General features: G+C 44.8%; 2 protein-coding genes across 2 annotated transcripts in view; one reads left to right on the top strand and one right to left on the bottom strand.

The window, feature by feature from the left end:
* The window catches only part of STPG1 (sperm tail PG-rich repeat containing 1), a 226672-nt gene that overhangs the window by 33319 nt on the left and 175056 nt on the right, over nucleotides 1-18297 (top strand). The gene's annotated exons all lie outside the window — the stretch shown is intronic.
* The window catches only part of CLIC4 (chloride intracellular channel 4), a 53850-nt gene that overhangs the window by 7305 nt on the left and 28248 nt on the right, over nucleotides 1-18297 (bottom strand). The window contains exons 3-4 of the mRNA XM_083369623.1: nucleotides 4255-4380; nucleotides 674-780 (exon numbers count right to left, since the gene is read on the bottom strand). Coding sequence (XP_083225749.1) covers nucleotides 674-780; nucleotides 4255-4380 — 233 coding nt within the window. The remainder of the gene's footprint in view (nucleotides 1-673; nucleotides 781-4254; nucleotides 4381-18297) is intronic.

Raw genomic sequence — 18297 nt, 5'->3', positions numbered from 1 at the left:
AAACTACTTGCTTGGGACAGGGGAAGAAGTAGGCTACAGGTGTCCTCGACGTACGACTGCAATTGAGCCCCAAATGTCTGTTACTGAGATAGTTGTTAAGTGAGGTTCGCCCCATGTTATTATGACCTTTCTTGCCACAGTTTTTAAGTGAATCACTGCAGTTGATCAATTAGTGACACGTTGTTAAGTGAACCTGGTCTTCCCCATTGACTTTGCTTGTCAGAAGGTCACAAAAAGGGATCCTCTGACCCTGGGACACTGCAACCGTTGTAAGTACGAGCCCGTTGCCAAGCATCTGAATTTTGATCGCGTGACCATGGGGATGCTGCAACGGTCCTAAGTGTGAAAAGCAGCCATGTCGCTTTTTTCACTGCTGTTGTAACTTTGAACGGTCACTAAATGAAGTGTTGAAAGTCGAGGACTACCTGTATGTTTATAAAGGAACAGCTTCCTTCATCACTGCAGACTAATTAGACTCGCAGGGATAAGCAACCTCGGTTCTTTTATGACTCACGGACTTCAACTCCCAGAATTCCTGAGTCAGCTATGCTGACTCAGGAATTCTGGGAGTTGAAGTCCGTGAGTCATAAGAGCCGAGGTTGCCTACCCCTGAATTAGAGGAAGCAGCCTGAATGCTACACAGCACTCAAAGAACACAGCAAGGACTTCCTACCTTCATTGGCTTCAGGTCTGGAATTCTTGATGAATGCTGAGAATTTAGCAAAGATGTCCATCCCAGCAGTGTTGGATTCTGGGTATTTTACTGAAAGCTTTACATACCTGAAAGAGATTTAAGTGACAGCATGAGCTGGGATACAGGATTAGACTTCTCAGCTTATGCCTTGTAACCCTCATTGTTAGGAACAGCCCTTGCAATACGGATTTGTGACGTTCCAACACCTGAATTCTGATTTTCGTCCACTATCCACTTAAGAAGTCCACAAAGTGATGCTTAAGGTTGAAATATCCAGCAAGCCCTCAACTTACAACCATTTGTTTAGCGACCATTTGAAGTTACAACGGCCCTGGGGAAAAAATGACTTGTGACCATTTTTCAAACTTAACCACTGCTGCCGCCTCCCTGGAGTCACGTGATCCAAATTCGGGTGCTCGGCAACTGGCGTGCACTTATGACAGTTGCAGTCTCCTGGGGTCACGTGATCCCCTTTTGCGACCTTCTGACAAGCAAAGTCCATGCGGGAAGCCAGATTCACTTAACAACCGCGTTACTAACTTAACAACTGCAGTGATTCACTCAACAACCATGGCAAGAAAGGTCGTTAAATGGGGCAGAACTCACTTAACAACTCTCTCGTTGAGCAACAGAAATGTTGGGCTCAATTGTGATCATTAAGTCGAGGACCACCTGTACTCCAATTCTGTATCAATCGGTCACTTGAATTCTAACTGCTCTTTGCAGACTCAGCTCAAATCTGGACGGGCCCCAAAAGTATGAAAGGAGGTTAAGACTGTGAAATTATTATTCAACCCTGAAAGTGGGGGTACGGGAGGAAAAGTTGGCTCTTCGTGCAAATGTTTCGGTCCCACAGGTCCTAAAATAAATCCCAGCAGAAGCTCACAGGTGTCACGCTAGTCTGCAAACCATTGTTCTGCTTGCTTGGTGCCACTGTTTTTACCAACAGGAAATTCTTCCTGATATTGTCTGAATCTGCTTTGTTTTAATCTGAAGTTGCCGGTCTTTGTCGGATTCTGAATTTCAATGAAGAATAGATCTACAACAGCATCTTGCAACCGACAACTTTTTAGACAGGGCTAGAGCACTATTTTTTTTCTCTTTTTTTTAACCCACCTTTATTTTTAAATAACTCAAGGTGGCCAGAGTAGCCTCTACTCCTTCCTTCTCCTCTTCCCCCCCCCCCCCCCCGCAACCAAAATAAACCACTCTGGGAAGTGAAGTGGGCTGAGAGTGACCGGCCAAAGTCACCCAGTCAGCTTTCTTGCTTAAGATAGGACTAGAACTCACCAACTCCTGGTGTCTTTAACCACTAAACCAAACTGGTTCTCTGTTGTGATCAGCTTCAGATCTTTTAAGGATTCCCTGGTGTCTTTGGTGTTCAGTAGCCCTTGTCTCTCTTCTCTGGACCTGCCCTACTTTATCCATATCCCTTTCAAAGTGGACTGTCCAGAATTGAACATAATATTCCAAATCTAACCACGGCAAAATATAACAGCTCACACCGCATCATGCGGAAACAGTGTTGTGTCGGACTGAACTTTTGACTGACAAGTCACGACATATTCCAAAGTAGTTTTAAAAATGCTGAGACAAAAACTGTTTTGGAAAAATAGGAGTAAGCTTAGAAACAGCTCTGCCTTTATCCCTAGCTCCAGCAGTATCAGTATTTTCAGTGGTAAATCTCTAGCATCCTCTCCTCTTATAGATAAGTAGATAACCCAAAAGATTTTCTGTGCTGAGAGCCGTGGTGGCGCAGTGGTTAGAATGTGGTACTGCAGGCTAATTGTGCTGACTCCCTGCTGCCGGCAGTTTGGCAGTTCGATTCTCACCGGCTCAAGTTTGACTCAGCCTTCCATCCTTCCGAGGTGGCTGGAGCATTCTGAGAGTTGAAGAACCTGGTGACACAGTGGTTAGAATGCAGCACTGTACAGCAGGCTATTTCTGCCGACAGCCGGGTGCCTGTGGTTTGGCAGTTCGATTCTCACCGGCTGAAGGTTGACTCAGCCTTCCATCCTTCCGAGGTGGGTAAAATGAGGACCCAGATTGTTGGGGGTAATAGGCTGACTCTGTAAAGCGCTCAGAGTGGGCTGCAAAAGCACTGTGAAGCGGTATATAAATCTAAGTGCCATTGCTATTACTATCATGTTTGAGGGTGTCTAGTAACATGCAGTGAAGAGGATGCATCTCCCTTACCTTACTTATCGCCTCTCCATTAGTAATCAGAGAAAGAGAATGCTGGTTTAGAAGAAATTATGGAGGATGCCCAAGCTCCTCTGTGTTTTATTTTTCATCATCCATATTGCCTTTATTTTAATACAACTTCACTATTATTTTTAATAAAATAAAAAGATAAAAACTAACCAAACACTAGTTGTCAAAAAGAAAAAGAGATTGATAAAAAGAGATAGAGAGCTATACAGGTGACTGAAGAGCAAAAAAAAAGTAAAAATTATAGAAAGAAACAAACATGTGTTTAAAAGAAGTACTTCCAACTTGTTTTACACAAATACGTAGCGGCGCTGCGATGGTTGTTAAATGTGAGGACCAGTTGTAAGTCACTTTCCAAAAATATGAGCCGCTTGCCAAAATTTTGATCATGCAACCGTGGTGATACTGCAACGGTCATCAGTGTGAGCACCAGAGTTGTAAGTCATCTTTTTCACTGCAACTGTTGTGATTCCTCGCTAGATAGTGGATCCGGCAGCCGAGTCTGAGGACTCAGATGAGGAGGAGGAGGGGCCTGGAGTGGCATCGGAGTCAGAGGAAGGCTCTGAGGAGCACCAAGATTCACAGTCAGACCAGGAGGCCGGCCCTTCTACTTACGCTCGGGCAGAGACACAGCTGTTTTGGGAGCCTGAGTTGGGCGACGAAGAGGAACAGCTGGGGCCAATCCCGGATGTGCGAATGCACAGAGAGGAGAGGCAAGCAAGGCAGAGGAAGGCAGTGGGGCAGATCCAGAGGCAAAAGAAAAGCCATTAAAATGCCATGCCCCGGCTGGATTATAAAAGGGGAAGGTGTGGGAGGAGCTGGTTGCCAAAGGCAACCGTTCGTGCTGAGGATTGTGTTTTTGTGGATTGCGTTGCTTGCCTCTGAAGTCTTGGACACTGAGTCAGGTGTGTAAAAACAAAAGGGCTTTGTTTTTTTCTTGTGGGTCCTGCACGGTTCCATGAAGAGGGATTTCTTCTTGTGAGTAAAGCCGTTGAGCAGGTACTCATGTAGGCTGGGACAGAACAGGAGCTTAAAAAGATCGCTGAAGAAACAGATGCAAGTTGCAGACTATTTGTGTTAGATCAGGGGTGTCAAACTGCCAGCCCGCAGGCCGGATGCGTCATGGTGAAACCGTGCCCACCCCTTTGGCAATGGAAAAAAAGTCACGACACGTCGCGACACGTCACATGACGTTGCGAGTTTGACACCCCTGGTCTAGATTGTGCAGTTCAAACAGCGATGGATTCAGTGAGCTAAGCCACCCTTTGAGAACCAGCAAGGGCAATGATGGAAAATAACTACAGGAATCTCGCCCTTCCCTTCTATCCAACCATCCCAATGACACCTACTTGGGTGGGCAGAGAACTTCCTCAAGGAACTCTTCAATCTTGTTCACATCCGTTTTCACTTCGTTATTAAAGGTGATGAAAGGCGGGTGTGTTCCGGGAGCCAAGTTCTGAAGGTCTGCAGGCTTCCTGAGAGAGAGAGGTGGTATTGCACGCATTACAAACAGTTCAAGGAATGCTCCAAAACCTAGCACACATTATTATTTGCAACATAACATGACCGTTAGGACCACTGCCTTGGTGGAGCAGTGGGCTAATGCCTCCTTAAGTAATACCAGCTGCCTGCAATTAGTGCAGGTTCGCATCCCACCAGGCTCATGGTTGACTCAGCCTTCCATCCTTCCAAGGTAGGTAAAATGAGGACCCAGATTGTTAGGGGCAATAAGCTGACTTTGTACTAATGCCGCTTGGGGTGTGTGAAAGCCCTAATAAGCAGGCGTATACATAGAATGAAGGCTACTGCTAAGCTTGTAAGCCGCCCTGAGTCTTCAGAGAAGGGCGGGATATAAATGAAATTAAAATAAAATAAAAATAAAATAAAAAATTATACATCAGAGGACTGGGACAAGAGCAAAAGGGACCCCAACCCAGCAGCATATCCTGAGTTCTAAAAATTTAACATTTAACTGGGCTAAGAAATGGAAAATTTGATAACCAAGAGAGTGTTGTTTTGCTTCCAGGACTGAGAATAAAAATGAGTTTATTCTATACAAGCTCTGTGCGCTTATATTTTTATGGATTATTCAAACTGAATTCATGCATTCTCTTTACATATGCCCAACACCCACCCCTTCTGAATCCCCAACAAATGCCACATTTATTTCATTTTTGGGATGCAGCTTCATCTGACCAGGCCTTTGCCCCAGCCACCCACAACATAAAACTCCAGTAACACTGAGTTCTCTATCCAACGAGGGGATATGAAGACCCCTTTTTGACTTGCAAACATTCACCATTTTGATAAACGGAGAAAATTTGTAGCTCAGAGTTGAAATGAGGGGTCCTTGGTGCTCTCTGAGCTTGGTGATTTTCTTGCAGACGTTTCATGATCCAAAACGTAGTTAACATCATCAATGTGCTGATGATGTTACCTAGTTTGGGTCACGAAACGTCTTCAAGAAAGCAACCAAACTCAAGAGAGCACCAAAAGCTCCTCATTCACCCTTCCTTCCTCACCCGTTTTGTACCCGTTGGGAGAAAAACTCAGGGGTGAAATACTTCCAAACAGATTCAGGGTGTTTTTTTTTTTAAAAAAAAGGTGGAAAAAACATACTATCCCATCAAAGCTGGAAATGAAGAGATGCCCTTTAACCTTCTCTGATAAAAATCAAAGAAAGGAAATAGCAAGCTTCAGCATTTATTTTATTTTATTTATTTATTTTAATTCCATGTATATCCCGCCCTTCTCCGAAGACTCAGGGCGGCTTACAAGCTTAGCAGTAGCCTTCATTCTATGTATATGCCTGCTTATTAGGGCTTTCACACACACACCCCCAAGCGGCATTATTACAAAGTCAGCTTAATTGCCCCCAACAATCTGGGTCCTCATTTTACCTACCTCGGAAGGATGGAAGGCTGAGTCAACCTTGAGCCTGGTGGGACTCGAACCTGCACTAATAGCAGGCAGCTGGTGTTACTTAAGGAGGCATTAGGCCACTGCTCCACCAAGGCATTTTAATAGAAATAGATGGAGCGCTTTGTGTCTCCCAATAATATTTCCAAATAAGGCGAGGGTGGATGGGTAGGCTATAAAATCTCTTTGGGGGGGAAAGATAGCAGTAGATCTGCAGGGAAAAGCATGGAAATTCCCCCAAGCATTATAGATGCCTGCCTGCCTTCAAGTCTGCTTCCTCTTAGAACAGGGCTGGCTTCACAAGTTCATCACCAGACATTACCTAAAACCTGCTTCTCAAACCCCACCCGTTTCGGAGATTCTTAACAGAGAAAAGTATGTCTGTTTGTTAGCCTTCGTGGAGAAGGCGGACAAACAGACCAGCTATTTTGAGCATCTGTTTGCAGGAAATTTGAGGGTGAAGCATTATTGAGGGTTTTTTTTGTGGGAATGATAACGATGGTCTCTCATTACTAACAAGATGGTTTCTCTTAGATGTCAGGAAGTGGAAACAGATATTCGGGGGGGGGGAAATGGGTCCAGATTTTAAGTATTGCCCTTGAATTCCTTTCTAGATGTTGCTTTAAGCAAGGCACAGATTTGACCGGGGCAGAAACAGAGTAAGTTACTTTGAGCCACCAAGAAATAAGACAGGTTATGTAGTTTTAGTCGATGTTCTGCACCTTGGGGTGGCAGAGGAAGGATTTGCTTTTGAAGCACGGCTCAAAAAAATAGCTTGGCTCTTTCGAGATCTTTTTCATATTTACTAATGGATGTAGTAACTGCCCCTCTGCCAGCTATTTCCCATAGCGGTCATATGGGAGCAATGTAGGTGTCTGCCTATTTTGCAATGCTTGTGCGTGTAATCAGGAGAAACTCGAGCAACCTCAGTTTTCAAGTGCCACATTTGCAAGGTGGCTTCGCCCTGCAGCTCGTCTCAGTCCCACTGCCGTGTGCTGCAGACCAACCTACCAATGCAAATGGAGCTACTACTTCAGCCAACTGCATTCTTAAGATGGCGGTGCCTGGAAAGCTGCGGCTGCATTGGCTTTTGAAGGCAAATAGTTTTGGGAGGGATAGTAAGGGCTATAGGCCACATGATCAGGAAGATTTTAATGTGTTTGAGCAACATGGTGGAACTAAGGTAACATACGACATACGACCGACAATCTTTGCTGGCATGGCGAGTTTCTAGTTGTTTTGGAACTGTTGGTGAGACCATTAAAAGTCGTTGGCACTGTTTGAATTTGTTCTACCAGCAGCAAGATCTGACTGCTGGCCCAGTGATGGATTGTATTGCAAATCAGGGCTGTTTCCAGAGGAGGCAGAGAAGGAGAGAACCTGGAGCTTATGGGGCGAAGGAACTGGATGAGGTTGTCGGCAGGCCCAGAGGAAGAGAGAGAGGCTTTTGGAGGAGTTGTTGGCGGCGGCAGCAGCATGCTCCAGGGGCGAAAAGAAGCAAGGCCTCTTTAAGGAAAAGGTGGAAGAGTCAGGATTAGAAAAAGGAAAGAAGGCAAGGTTGTCAAAATACAAGCGAATTTGAGGGCTAATCCACATGGAGCCCCATTCCCATCTGTCCTGTGTGCCATCGTTCACTCCCTAGAGACTAAAATGGACAATGTGAAATTTGAGCGGGCCCCCGAACAAGAAGTGGTGACCCTTTGAGAGCTGTATGCAACGAAATTTCATTTTGATGTATGCCGATTGGTGTACATTCAAAGTGACAATAAAGTTATCATCATCATTTGCACCGACTGCTCCGGATTGCAAAGCTGCAGTGAGCATCGGGGCTGGAATGGGGAGGTGAAGGAAATACAGGTTTCCAGGGATTCTACTCTCATCTTCAGTTTCGGGTTCAGGAAGGAAATTGTTGCATGCCTGCCCTGTCAAATTTGTTGTTACCATCAGGGTGTGGGGCTGGTGACATCAGCACATTGCTGGCACCGAGCTCTAGGTTGGTTTTTTTTTCTTTTTTTCATTAAAATCGGATAAGGTAGCGTCTAGACAATGTAACAAGAGTGGATGTGGGGCAATAAAATGAAATTAAATCCTGAGAAAGAAGTGCCACTGGACTGGCAACTCACAGGTCTGGGAAGGAAGCATGCCTCTCTCTTCAGGTGAAGCTGCACTTCCTTTAAAAGATGCAAGTTCCAGATTTAGCATGTTCCTGGATTCTGCTATCACTCAAGACGCAGGTTGTATCAGTGACCTGCTATGTATTCGCACGTCTGCAGCCCTTTGTCCCTTAAGTATTAGCGCAGGGTGGTGCAGTGGTTAGAATGCAGTACTGAAGGTAAACTTGGCCCACAGCCTTGTGTTCGAGCCTGACGGGCTCAAGGTTGACTCAGCCTTCCTTCCGTGATCCGTAAAATGAGGAGCCAGATTCTGTGTGTGTGTGGGGGGCAATATGCTGACTCTGTAACCCGCTTAGAAAGGGATGTAAAGCCCTGCGCAGTGGTTATATAACTCTAAGTGCTATTGTCAGTGTGCTGAATTAAGTTATTACATTTCATTTCATTTATCCTATTTTAGGGATTGTAAATCACCATGAAATCCTGCAGACGGTGGGCTATAAAGTGGATAATGGATTACAAAGAAATAACACCCTGCTCTGTCCAGTACACACAATGGACATCTGCCCTTCCTACACCGTAGGAATTTCTGTAGAATCGGTATTCACAGGCTGAAAACTGCAGCCAATGAATCGCAAAGAAGCCAATCGGCAACACCTATCTTATTCTCAAAAAAAACCGCTTCCCCCATCAGCATTTTACAAGAGCAAAGAACCTTTCCTGGCTAGCTTAACTGAGTTTCTCACATCTGAAGAGGAATAACAAATGTTTTATTTAATATCTAGAATGCTGAACCTAAGAAATAAGTGTACAGGTAGTCCTCAATTTAAGAATACAACTGGGACTGAAATCTCCATCACTAAGTCAGCTTTAGGTGAGTCACACTTGATTTTGCGAACTTTTTTGCCACAATTATTAGGCAAATCTGACTCCCCCCCATTGACTTTGCTTGTTGCAAGTCGGCTGGGAATCTTGCAAATGGTGATCATGTGACCCTGGGGCTGCCGTAAATACATGCCGAATGCCCAAGTACACCCAATTTTGATCATGTGACTGCAGGGACATGCAACGGTCATTAAGTGTGAGGACGGTCAGAAGTCTCTTTTCTCAGCACTGTCATAAATTTGGAAGACGTTAAATGGATGGACATAAGTCAAGGACTAGCAAAGGAGGAGCATACAGGTTCTACCGAAGACCCAGACAAACAGGGGATTAAGAGAAGACAAATTCCAATTCAGTGCAAAGGCAAACAGATCGAAAAGGGTTAGTCTATGTCAGGGGTCTTCAAACTTGGCAACTTTAAGACTTGTGGACTTCAAGTCCCAGAATTTTAAGTCCACAAGTCTTAAAGTTGCCAAGTTTGAAGACCCCTGGTCTATGTAGATTGAAGAAATGTAAGTTATACTGTGGCTAAGGGCTACTGCACAGCCCTCTTTCATTTAAAAAAGAATTGCCTCAGTAGTAATAAAGTACTTGATGCCTTCCCCTCATTTGGATTTCAGAGTTACGCTCAGAATCCATTGGAGTTGGGTGGCCAATCAATTTAAACAAATGAATGAATCATACAATCTCAAAATCCACTAGATTGACAAGCTGAGGCAGCTAATAAAGAGTGGGAAAACATCTGGAAATTATCAGATTGCATAACACTAACTTAAGAATTTCACTGGCTAATGGCCATCTGAGTTAAAAAGTCCCAATTTTAACATCAATATTTGTGGTCGAGAGTCTCGTATTGAAATTCTGGATGCCTCCAATTGTGAAGCATTCTGAAGAAAAGATACAGCACTGATTTCCAATAAATGCATATGCTCAGCTGTAAACATCAAAATGCACACATAGAGATTATTATTATTTGTATAATGCCTATATCTAATATTGTTTGTAGTTATATATATATATATATATATATATATATATATATATATATATATATATATATATATATATATATATATATATATAAAGAGATGCGGTGGCTCAGTGGATTAGGATGCTGAGCTTGTCGATCAGAAGGTCGGCAGTTTGGCGAGTCGAATCCCGAGTGCCGCATAACAGAGTGAGCGCCTGTTACTCGTCCCAGCTTCTGCCAACCTAGCAGTTCGAAAGCACGTAAAAATGCAAGTAGAAAAATAGGGACCACTACGGTGGGAAGGTAACAGCGTTCCATGCGCCTTTGGCATTTAGTCATGCCGGCCACATGACCATGGAGACATCCTCGGACAAGCGCTGGCTCTTCGGCTTTGAAACAGAGATGAGCACCGGCCCCTAGAGTCAGAAACGACTAACACACATGTGCGGGGGAACCTTTACCTTTACTGTATAAAAAACTACACACGTGAACAACCTGGAGAGGGTAAAAGACTGCTCAGGTGTATGTCATCCAAGGGAGGTGACTCATATCTCCACCTCGTCCCAAAGCCAATATTTCCTGCCTCAGCGCTTACAGATCTCTCTCCCTCATTCAACCCCAACACAATAGCCAGCTTTGTAAACCTGTTGCAAATTCAGTAGGTGGCTTGAATGTCCCAGTGGGTCCTTTTCCAGAAGACGCTGAGAAACGTGAGTCAGTTTCATGCCTGAAGCAGCTGAAGCTTCAATTACAACATTGCTGTGTACACACATCGTAATTACAGGAAATCACTGGAGTGGCTTTTCCCCCCTGGCTTGAAGAAGAATCCTTTTAAAGAGAGTGGCAAAATGAACAACTTTAATCCAAAATGGCAAGGTGTACTTAAATGGATGGTGAACACTGCATTTTGTTCTTGGTGTAGGCGAGGCCAACTCTTAACTTGCTGCCAAGAAAAGTCATTTGGAAAGCAGAAAAAGGGAGAAAAGGGAGGGGGCCGCAGTGGCCCAATAGTTAAAACCCTGGGCTTGTCAACTGAAAGGTCACCGCTTTGAGACCCAAGTGCCACATGACGGGGTGAGCGCCTGTTCCTGCCGCAGCTCCTGCCAACCTAGCAGTTTGAAAGCATGCAAATGCAAGTAGATAAACGGGTACCACTTTGGTAGAAAAGTAACAGCGCTCGGCGTATAGTCATGCTGGCCACATGACCATGGAAGCGGCTAGGAAACAGAGATGAGCACTGACTGGTCAGGAAAACCTTTCCCTTTCTCAAGAGAGAAAAAAGGAATTCCGGCATCGTTTTCCTTGGAATTTAAATCCAGTTACTAGACGCGTCCCTTTATCCGTACCAAACGTTACCGGGTTCTATGTAAACTTCCTTTTTCTCCTGGCTTCTTGCTAGTTACTCTCGTGCTAGTTACAGATTTCTACTAGTCCAAACACAGGAAACGAAATTCTAGAGTGTCTTCTCTAGAATGCTCTAGAAATCTGATGTTCTCCAGATATGCTTAAATGTGATTTTTTCAACCAGCACAGTTAAATTATGGAAGTTGAGTTCAAGTGGAAGACCCGAGGTTTGGGAAAGCTACACCAGAGTAGAGGAAACCAACTAGCTATGTTCCAGTTGTCCTGAACTACAGCAGCAGAGCTCGTGACGGGCGATGCTGGGAGCTGAAATCCTGCATTACTGGTAGGTACTGCCACTGGTTGCCTCTCCCTGTTCTAGAGAAATCAAGTTAAAGCTTACTGAGACCGAACTCAAGGAAACACAGCGCTTGTTCAGTGATAGATTATTTTTAAAAAATAGTTCCTTATTTTTAAAGGAACAAATTGTATCAAGCAATAAAAGAGGGGGAAAGCGAGGATCACTTTTCCAATGAAATCTTGGCTTGTTGGATTAAAATTGAACTGAGCCAGAGAGCAAACGGGCCCACTTACAGATTCCAAGGTACGAAGTCATCATGGGTTTCCAACTCCGTACAAGAAGGTCAGACTGTGCATAATTCTCAACTTTTACCAATTATGTACAAGCACAACAAGGCCCCTCCCACGAATCTCAGAGCGTGGCCCTTTAGTAGTGACAGCAAACACTTAGGAGAAGAAATGGGAAACACACTGGTAACAGTCACCGCCTCCCTCAAGATATGCAAGGAAAGGATCGGAGAGCTTTCCAAAAAACAGGAAATCATCTCTGCGCTTGGGAATCCAGCCCAAACTAGTTGACATTTGTACCAGCCTGCCTAAAAATGCTAATGTGTTATCTTGGCAGAGACTTGGGAGAGCCAAGCTCCACTCAATTACTGGGCAATTTTTTATTTTTTTTTAAATACCCTTCCCTGCCTGGAAGGGAATCTTACTCACATTATTAGCAAGTGCTACAGAATCCTTTCCATAGATCTCCCCACGCTCACCCACCCACTCAAGGGTGCAACTGAAATGAGGAACACAGGCAGAAACAGGGAGTGGATTCCTGTGCGGAAGGGTTACAGAAGCACAGTCCTTGGGTCAAATATTCAGCATTTCTGAACCCCTCTGCCTGTCTTCTAGACAAGTCTTCCTTCAAAAGAAAAGAGCATTTTTGTCAGGGGTGTGCAAAAGTCTGCAATGGAAACGGCCATTGCTCAGGCTCCAAACTTAGAACAAAACACCACCCTCTATTCTTCTATATCCCAAGCTTGAAATGAAATGGGTGTGGGTTTGTTTTTTTTCAAAGATGTTTGGAGCTTTTCAACACCACCTCATTGGTTTAAAAAACAAAAAAACAAAAGACCTTCCAAACCACAGAAACTCACAGAGTTCAATAACCCAAAAAGCAGTTTTTATCCGGGCGGCCACTGGCTGTGGCCGAGGGGAGGAGGGAAGATCAAGGCAGAGAGTATTTTCAACCACTGCTTCTTGTGAAGAAAGCCAGAAAGATCAACAAGGATGACATCTTCATATCCTCTTGCGGCTTCTGAACTCCCAACGTTTGGATGCGTAAAATGGAAAAAAGAATTTATGGCACATGGGGGGCAGAGGCACATGAACCGGCACCTCCTCCCAAGTAGCTCAAAGCAGCATCTGTTAATCCTAGTTATATTCCAAGAGTCTAGCGAAAAAAATTCAACCAAAAGAGACCAACTTAGGGGCTGAAAGAGACCTTGGAGGTCTTCTAGTCCAGGGGCCTGCAACCTTGACAACATGAAGACTTGCGGACTTCAGCTCCCAGAATTCCTCAGCCAGCTGGCTGAGGAATTCTTGGAGCTGAAGTCCGCAAGTCTTCAAGTTGTCAAGGTTGCAGGCCCCTGTTCTAGTCTAACACCCTACACAAGGCAGGAGTCCCTATATCAGGGGTAGGCAACCTTGGCTCTTTTATGACTCGTGGACTTTAACTCCCAGAACTCCTGAGCCAGCCATGCTGGTTCAGGAATTCTGGGAGTTGAAGTCCACGAGTCATAAAAGAGCCAAGGTTGCCTACCCCTATCCTATATCATCCTGGAGAAATGGTCATCCAATCTTTCCTTGAAAACCTCCAGCAATGGAGCACCTACAACCCTGGGAGGTAGACTGCTCCACTGATTAATCGTTCTCACTGTCAGGCAATTCCTCCTTTAATTCCAATTTGGATTTCCCTCTGACAAGCTTCCATCTGTTACTTCTTGTCCTGTCCTCAGGTGCGGTGGAGGGTTGGTCAACCACCTCTTCTCTGTGATGGCCAGGGCTTTTTTTGTCATAGAACGCTCAGAACTGCTATCATGTCTCCCCTAAGCCTTTGTTAGGCAAACATATTGAGTACTCTTCCTAAGGCCTCAGCATCTTTTTTGTATCTCGGTAGTATGTAGCGTGGTCGTCAGCCATGGAACCCCAAGCAACCAGATCCCAAAACATGGAATCCACAGCGTCTGTCAAGTTACCCAAGCACTCCTGGGATTTTTCCCAGCTCTCAGAAAGGTCTAAATGTATACATAGTCAAAAGAAGACCAGCTTGGGGCAGAGGTGGCTTGGCCCTAAATAACTTTAGCAGTGACCCCAGCTATGAAGACTAAATTAAAAAGAAAAGTATGTTTTAGTTTCCAATCTGACAAAGAACTGGTAGTGCAAGACATCGGTCATTTTAGCATGTGCTATTTAACTACCGGTAGTCCTTGACTTACAACAGTTCAAAGTTACAACAGCATTGAAAAAAGTGACTTAGGACCATTTTTTTTTACGACTGTTGCAGCATCCCCATGGTCACGTGATCAAAATTCTGACACTTGACAAACTGACTCATGTTTATGACTGTCACCACGTCCTGGGCTCACGTGATCCCAGATTCATTTCACAATTGTGTTACTAACTTAACAACTGCAGTGATTCACTTATAAACAGGGGCAAGAAAGGTTGCAAAGCGGGGCAAAGCTGACTTAACAAAAGTCTCCCTTAGCAACATAAATTTTGGACTCAATTGGGGTCATACGTTGAGGACTACCTGCATATCTTTTTCCCCATTAAAGGTTTGTGTGAATGGATACCAAGACAAACAACTGGCTAGAAGGGTGGAATGGCATTCTGGGTGTGTCTGTCTGCTGGCTGGAGAATTCTGGAAATTGAAGTCCACCCACCTTAAAGTTGCCAAGGTTGAGAAACACTGGTGTACACATTTTGTCCTCTGGAAAATCCTAGTATGCTTGCCGCAGAACGCTACCGCCTTAGAGGAAGAACTGATAGGACTCAGCCAAGATTGATTTATTTATAAAATTTATTGCAGATATGCACACACGCGCATGCGCGCGCACGCACACACACACACACTCACTACCATATGGCAACTCTGGGCAGCTTACCGACATAAAAAAAATGTATCTGCATTAAAGCATGAATAAATTAAAGCCAAAGGTTAAAATCAAGGACATGTGGGGAGGGCGGAATGGGTGGGGGGAGGTGGGATCTGTGGTTACTTGATCAACCACCTCCACAGTGCTGTTCCCCTATTGCAGGGGTAGGCAACCTCGGCTCTTTTATGACTCACGGACTTCAACTCCCAGAATTCCTGAGTCAGCATTGCAGGGGTAGGCAACCTCGGCTCTTTTATGACTCACGGACTTCAACTCCCAGAATTCCTGAGTCAGCATTGCAGGGGTAGGCAACCTCGGCTCTTTTATGACTCACGGACTTCAACTCCCAGAATTCCTGAGTCAGCTGACTCAGGAATTCTGGGAGTTGAAGTCCGTGAGTCATAAAAGAGCCGAGGTTGCCTACCCCTGCCCTATTGGGTCCTCAAGTCATGATGATGATGATGATGATGATGATGATGATGATGATGATGATAAGAAGAAGAAGAAGAAGAAGAAGAAGAAGAAAAGAAGAAGAAGAAGAAGAAGAAGAAGAAGAAGAAGAAGAAGAAGAAGAAGAAGAAGAAGAAGAAGAAGAAGAAGAAGAAGTTGGAAGGGACCTTGGAGGTCATCTAGTCCAACCCCCTGCTAAGGCAGGAAACCCTATACCATTTCAGACAAATGGCTGTCCAGTCTCTTCTTAAAAACTTCCAGTGTTAGAGTATTCACAGCTTCTGGAGGGAGGTTGTTCCACTGATTAATTGTCCTAACAGTCAGGAAGTTTCTCCTTAGTTCTAGGTTGCTTCTCTCCTTGACTAGTTTCCATCCGTTGCTTCTTGTCCTGCTTTCAGGTGCTTTGGAGAATAGCTTGACTCCCTCTTCTTTGTGGCAGCCCCTGAGATCTTTAGGCCCTCATGAAAGGATAAAAGGGTTGAGGCCAAGCTCACATTGTGGGGGGTGGGGGGGTGAGAGAAGATGTTCCAGAGGCCAGAAGCAAAGATGGAGGCATCGTTCAGCTCATTGATCTTCATTTCTGCTCTCCATAAACTGCAAGGAGCCCAATGCAGTCTGCAATCTAGCACGGGTTCGTAAAAAAGCAGCCTCTAGTATTAGCTCTCTCCCCTTTCCCCCCCCCAAAAAAATGAGCTATTCTTTGAAGCTTTTAAGAACCTCCAGACTTCTCGAAAAGAGTGTCTGAAAACCACTGGCTCAGACCCTCCATCCGTTCTTTTAGCCAAGAATCCTTCCGAGTCCAAAAATCGGGCTTATATTCCCAAACACGCTAGACGCTGCAGCGTTACTCGGTCCAATAAAGGCCGTCCAATTCCTGCATACAGACTCAAGCTGCATTCCTGAAGATGGAAAAAGAACGAAACGTCTGTCTTTTAGCAGTTGCGGGGAAAAATATGAGCCCTTGGCAGGGGAGAAAAGGGCTGATATATCCCCACTTAGCCTGCATGCAGTTTTGCTTGTGTTCTTAACAGAGCTGCAACTATCCTCTTGTTAGCACAGAATTATATCTGTAAAAAGAGGGCAACGCAGGAAAATGGATGTCGCGGAAGAGTAAATTGATAACATTTTTCCTGTGTTTCACAATTCCTTAGCTGTGAACTTTTCAACTGGTGGGAGCGGTGTATATGCTGCAGGGATTCACCCGAGTCCCTGCAAATATGTAATAGAGGAACGTGCATACTTATTGCCATGTTCTATGGCGACATGGGTGAGGAAGATGCACTGCTGGCCTATAGTGGCTATGTTAAAACTCAAGGGCCTTGGTGGAGCAGTGGGCTAATGCCTCCTTAAGTAACACCAGCTGCCTGCAATTAGAGCAGGTTCGCATCCCACCAGGCTCAAGGTTGACTCAGCCTTCCATCCTTCCAAGGTAGGTAAAATGAGGACCCAGATTGTTGGGGGCAATAAGCTGACTTTGTAATAATGCCGCTTGGGGGGGGGGGAAGCCCTAAAAAGCAGGCATATACATAGAATGAAGGCTATTGCTAAGCACATTGGTTTGTGCTTAAATTGTAAGCCGCCCTGAGTCTTCGGAGAAGGGCGGGATGTAAATGGGATTAAAATAAATAAATAAACTTTTATGCCCTAACACAATGATGGTGAACCTTTTAGAGACCGAGTGCCCAAACTGCAGCCCAAAACCCACTTATGTATTGTCGGGTGCCAGGTGAGCGTGGTCCAGTGGGTGGGTGTGGCCAATTGGGGGCGCGGCCCATTGGGTGGGCGTAGCTGCAGTGGTAACGGCAGACTGGGTGGGACTAAAAAGTTCAATCAATCAATTCCAACTTTCCAAGTTCTTTTTTTTCTGTGAGAAGTTGAAATTGATTGATTGATCCTGTGTTTTTTTTGCACATGGTGGCGGAGGTCTAAAGCAAAAAGGGGTTATAAAACCCAGCTGAAGGCCTAGGACTGGGGCGATGGCACGTGTGCTCACAGAGAGGGCTCTGCGTGCCACCACAGCCCTAACAGAACGGGGGATCAGTTTTCCCTTTTAAGGAAATGGGAATAATTATTATACAGACTAAGATCCAAGCTGCGAAACAAGTCAAAAGCATGAGTTTTCTATCCTGGAATAAAGTTTTGTTTTTCTGATCATTCACAATTGTCAATGTTATAACAAATGTGAACCTAAATACTTGTAGTCCTCGGCCTACCACAGTTCACTTAGTGACTGTTTAAAGTTAACAACAGCAATGAAAAAAGGGGATTTAGGACCACTTTTCACACTTAAAGAGTGCTGCACCATCCCCATGGTATGGGGATGTCATCAAAATTCAGACACTTGGCATCTGACTCATATTTATGAACCTTGCAGTGTCCCAGCATCAGGTGATCCCCTTTTGTGACCTTCTGACAAGCAAGGTCAATGGGGAAGCTAGACTGACTTAACAACTGTGTTACTAACTTGACAACTGCAGTGATTCACTTAACAGCTGTGGCAAGAAAGTCGTAAAACGGAGCAAAACTCAGGTAACAAATGTTTTGCTTAGGAACAGAAATTCTGAGCTCAGTTGTGGCTGTAAAGTCAAGAAATAAATACCTGTACATTAGCTATCTTTCCCAGAGATGTCACTACGTACCTTGCTTTCCTATTCACCCCTCCCATCATCCGGCTATGCATGCACAAATATAGAGAGATCACGATGACAAATCGCCATTAGAAGCAACCAACCTGTCATCATGGTCACTGGGCATTCATGCATGCAAGTTCTATGCCCATGTCTGGGATGGGGATATGAAATCATATATGTGCATGAATACCAGCATACTTATAATGATTGAGGGGGGGGAAGGATGTAGTGACCTAGTTAAAATAGCAATCTCAAATGGCCCAAAGTAGCATCTGCCCCGATTCAGAGGTCCAATTAGCAGCCCTTCCTAATGGACATTGAGTAAGACCACAGAGCAGCTCAGCACAGGTCTGGAAGAGAGATGCTACAAAGTAGTGATGCTAGAATAGAAAATACCAAAGGGGAGCGACTGTTAGAGAAATTGGGGGAAGCAGGTGGTACGTCTGCTAGGATCAAGAGGCAGTCTGAGGTAGTGGCTAAGAAGCAGGAGATGTGAGTTCTAGTCCCACCTTAGGCATGAAAGCTGGCTAGGTGACGTTGGGTCAACCATTCTCTCTTAGCCCAACCCACCTCACCGGGTTCTTGTGGGGAAAAAGAGGAGGAAGGAACATTACATAGATTTGCTGCCTTGAGTTAC

Source organism: Vipera ursinii (genome assembly GCF_947247035.1).
Source record: "Vipera ursinii genome assembly, chromosome: 9".
Taxonomy (NCBI): Eukaryota; Metazoa; Chordata; class Lepidosauria; order Squamata; family Viperidae; genus Vipera; species Vipera ursinii.
This window is presented reverse-complemented; position numbering and strand designations above follow the sequence as displayed.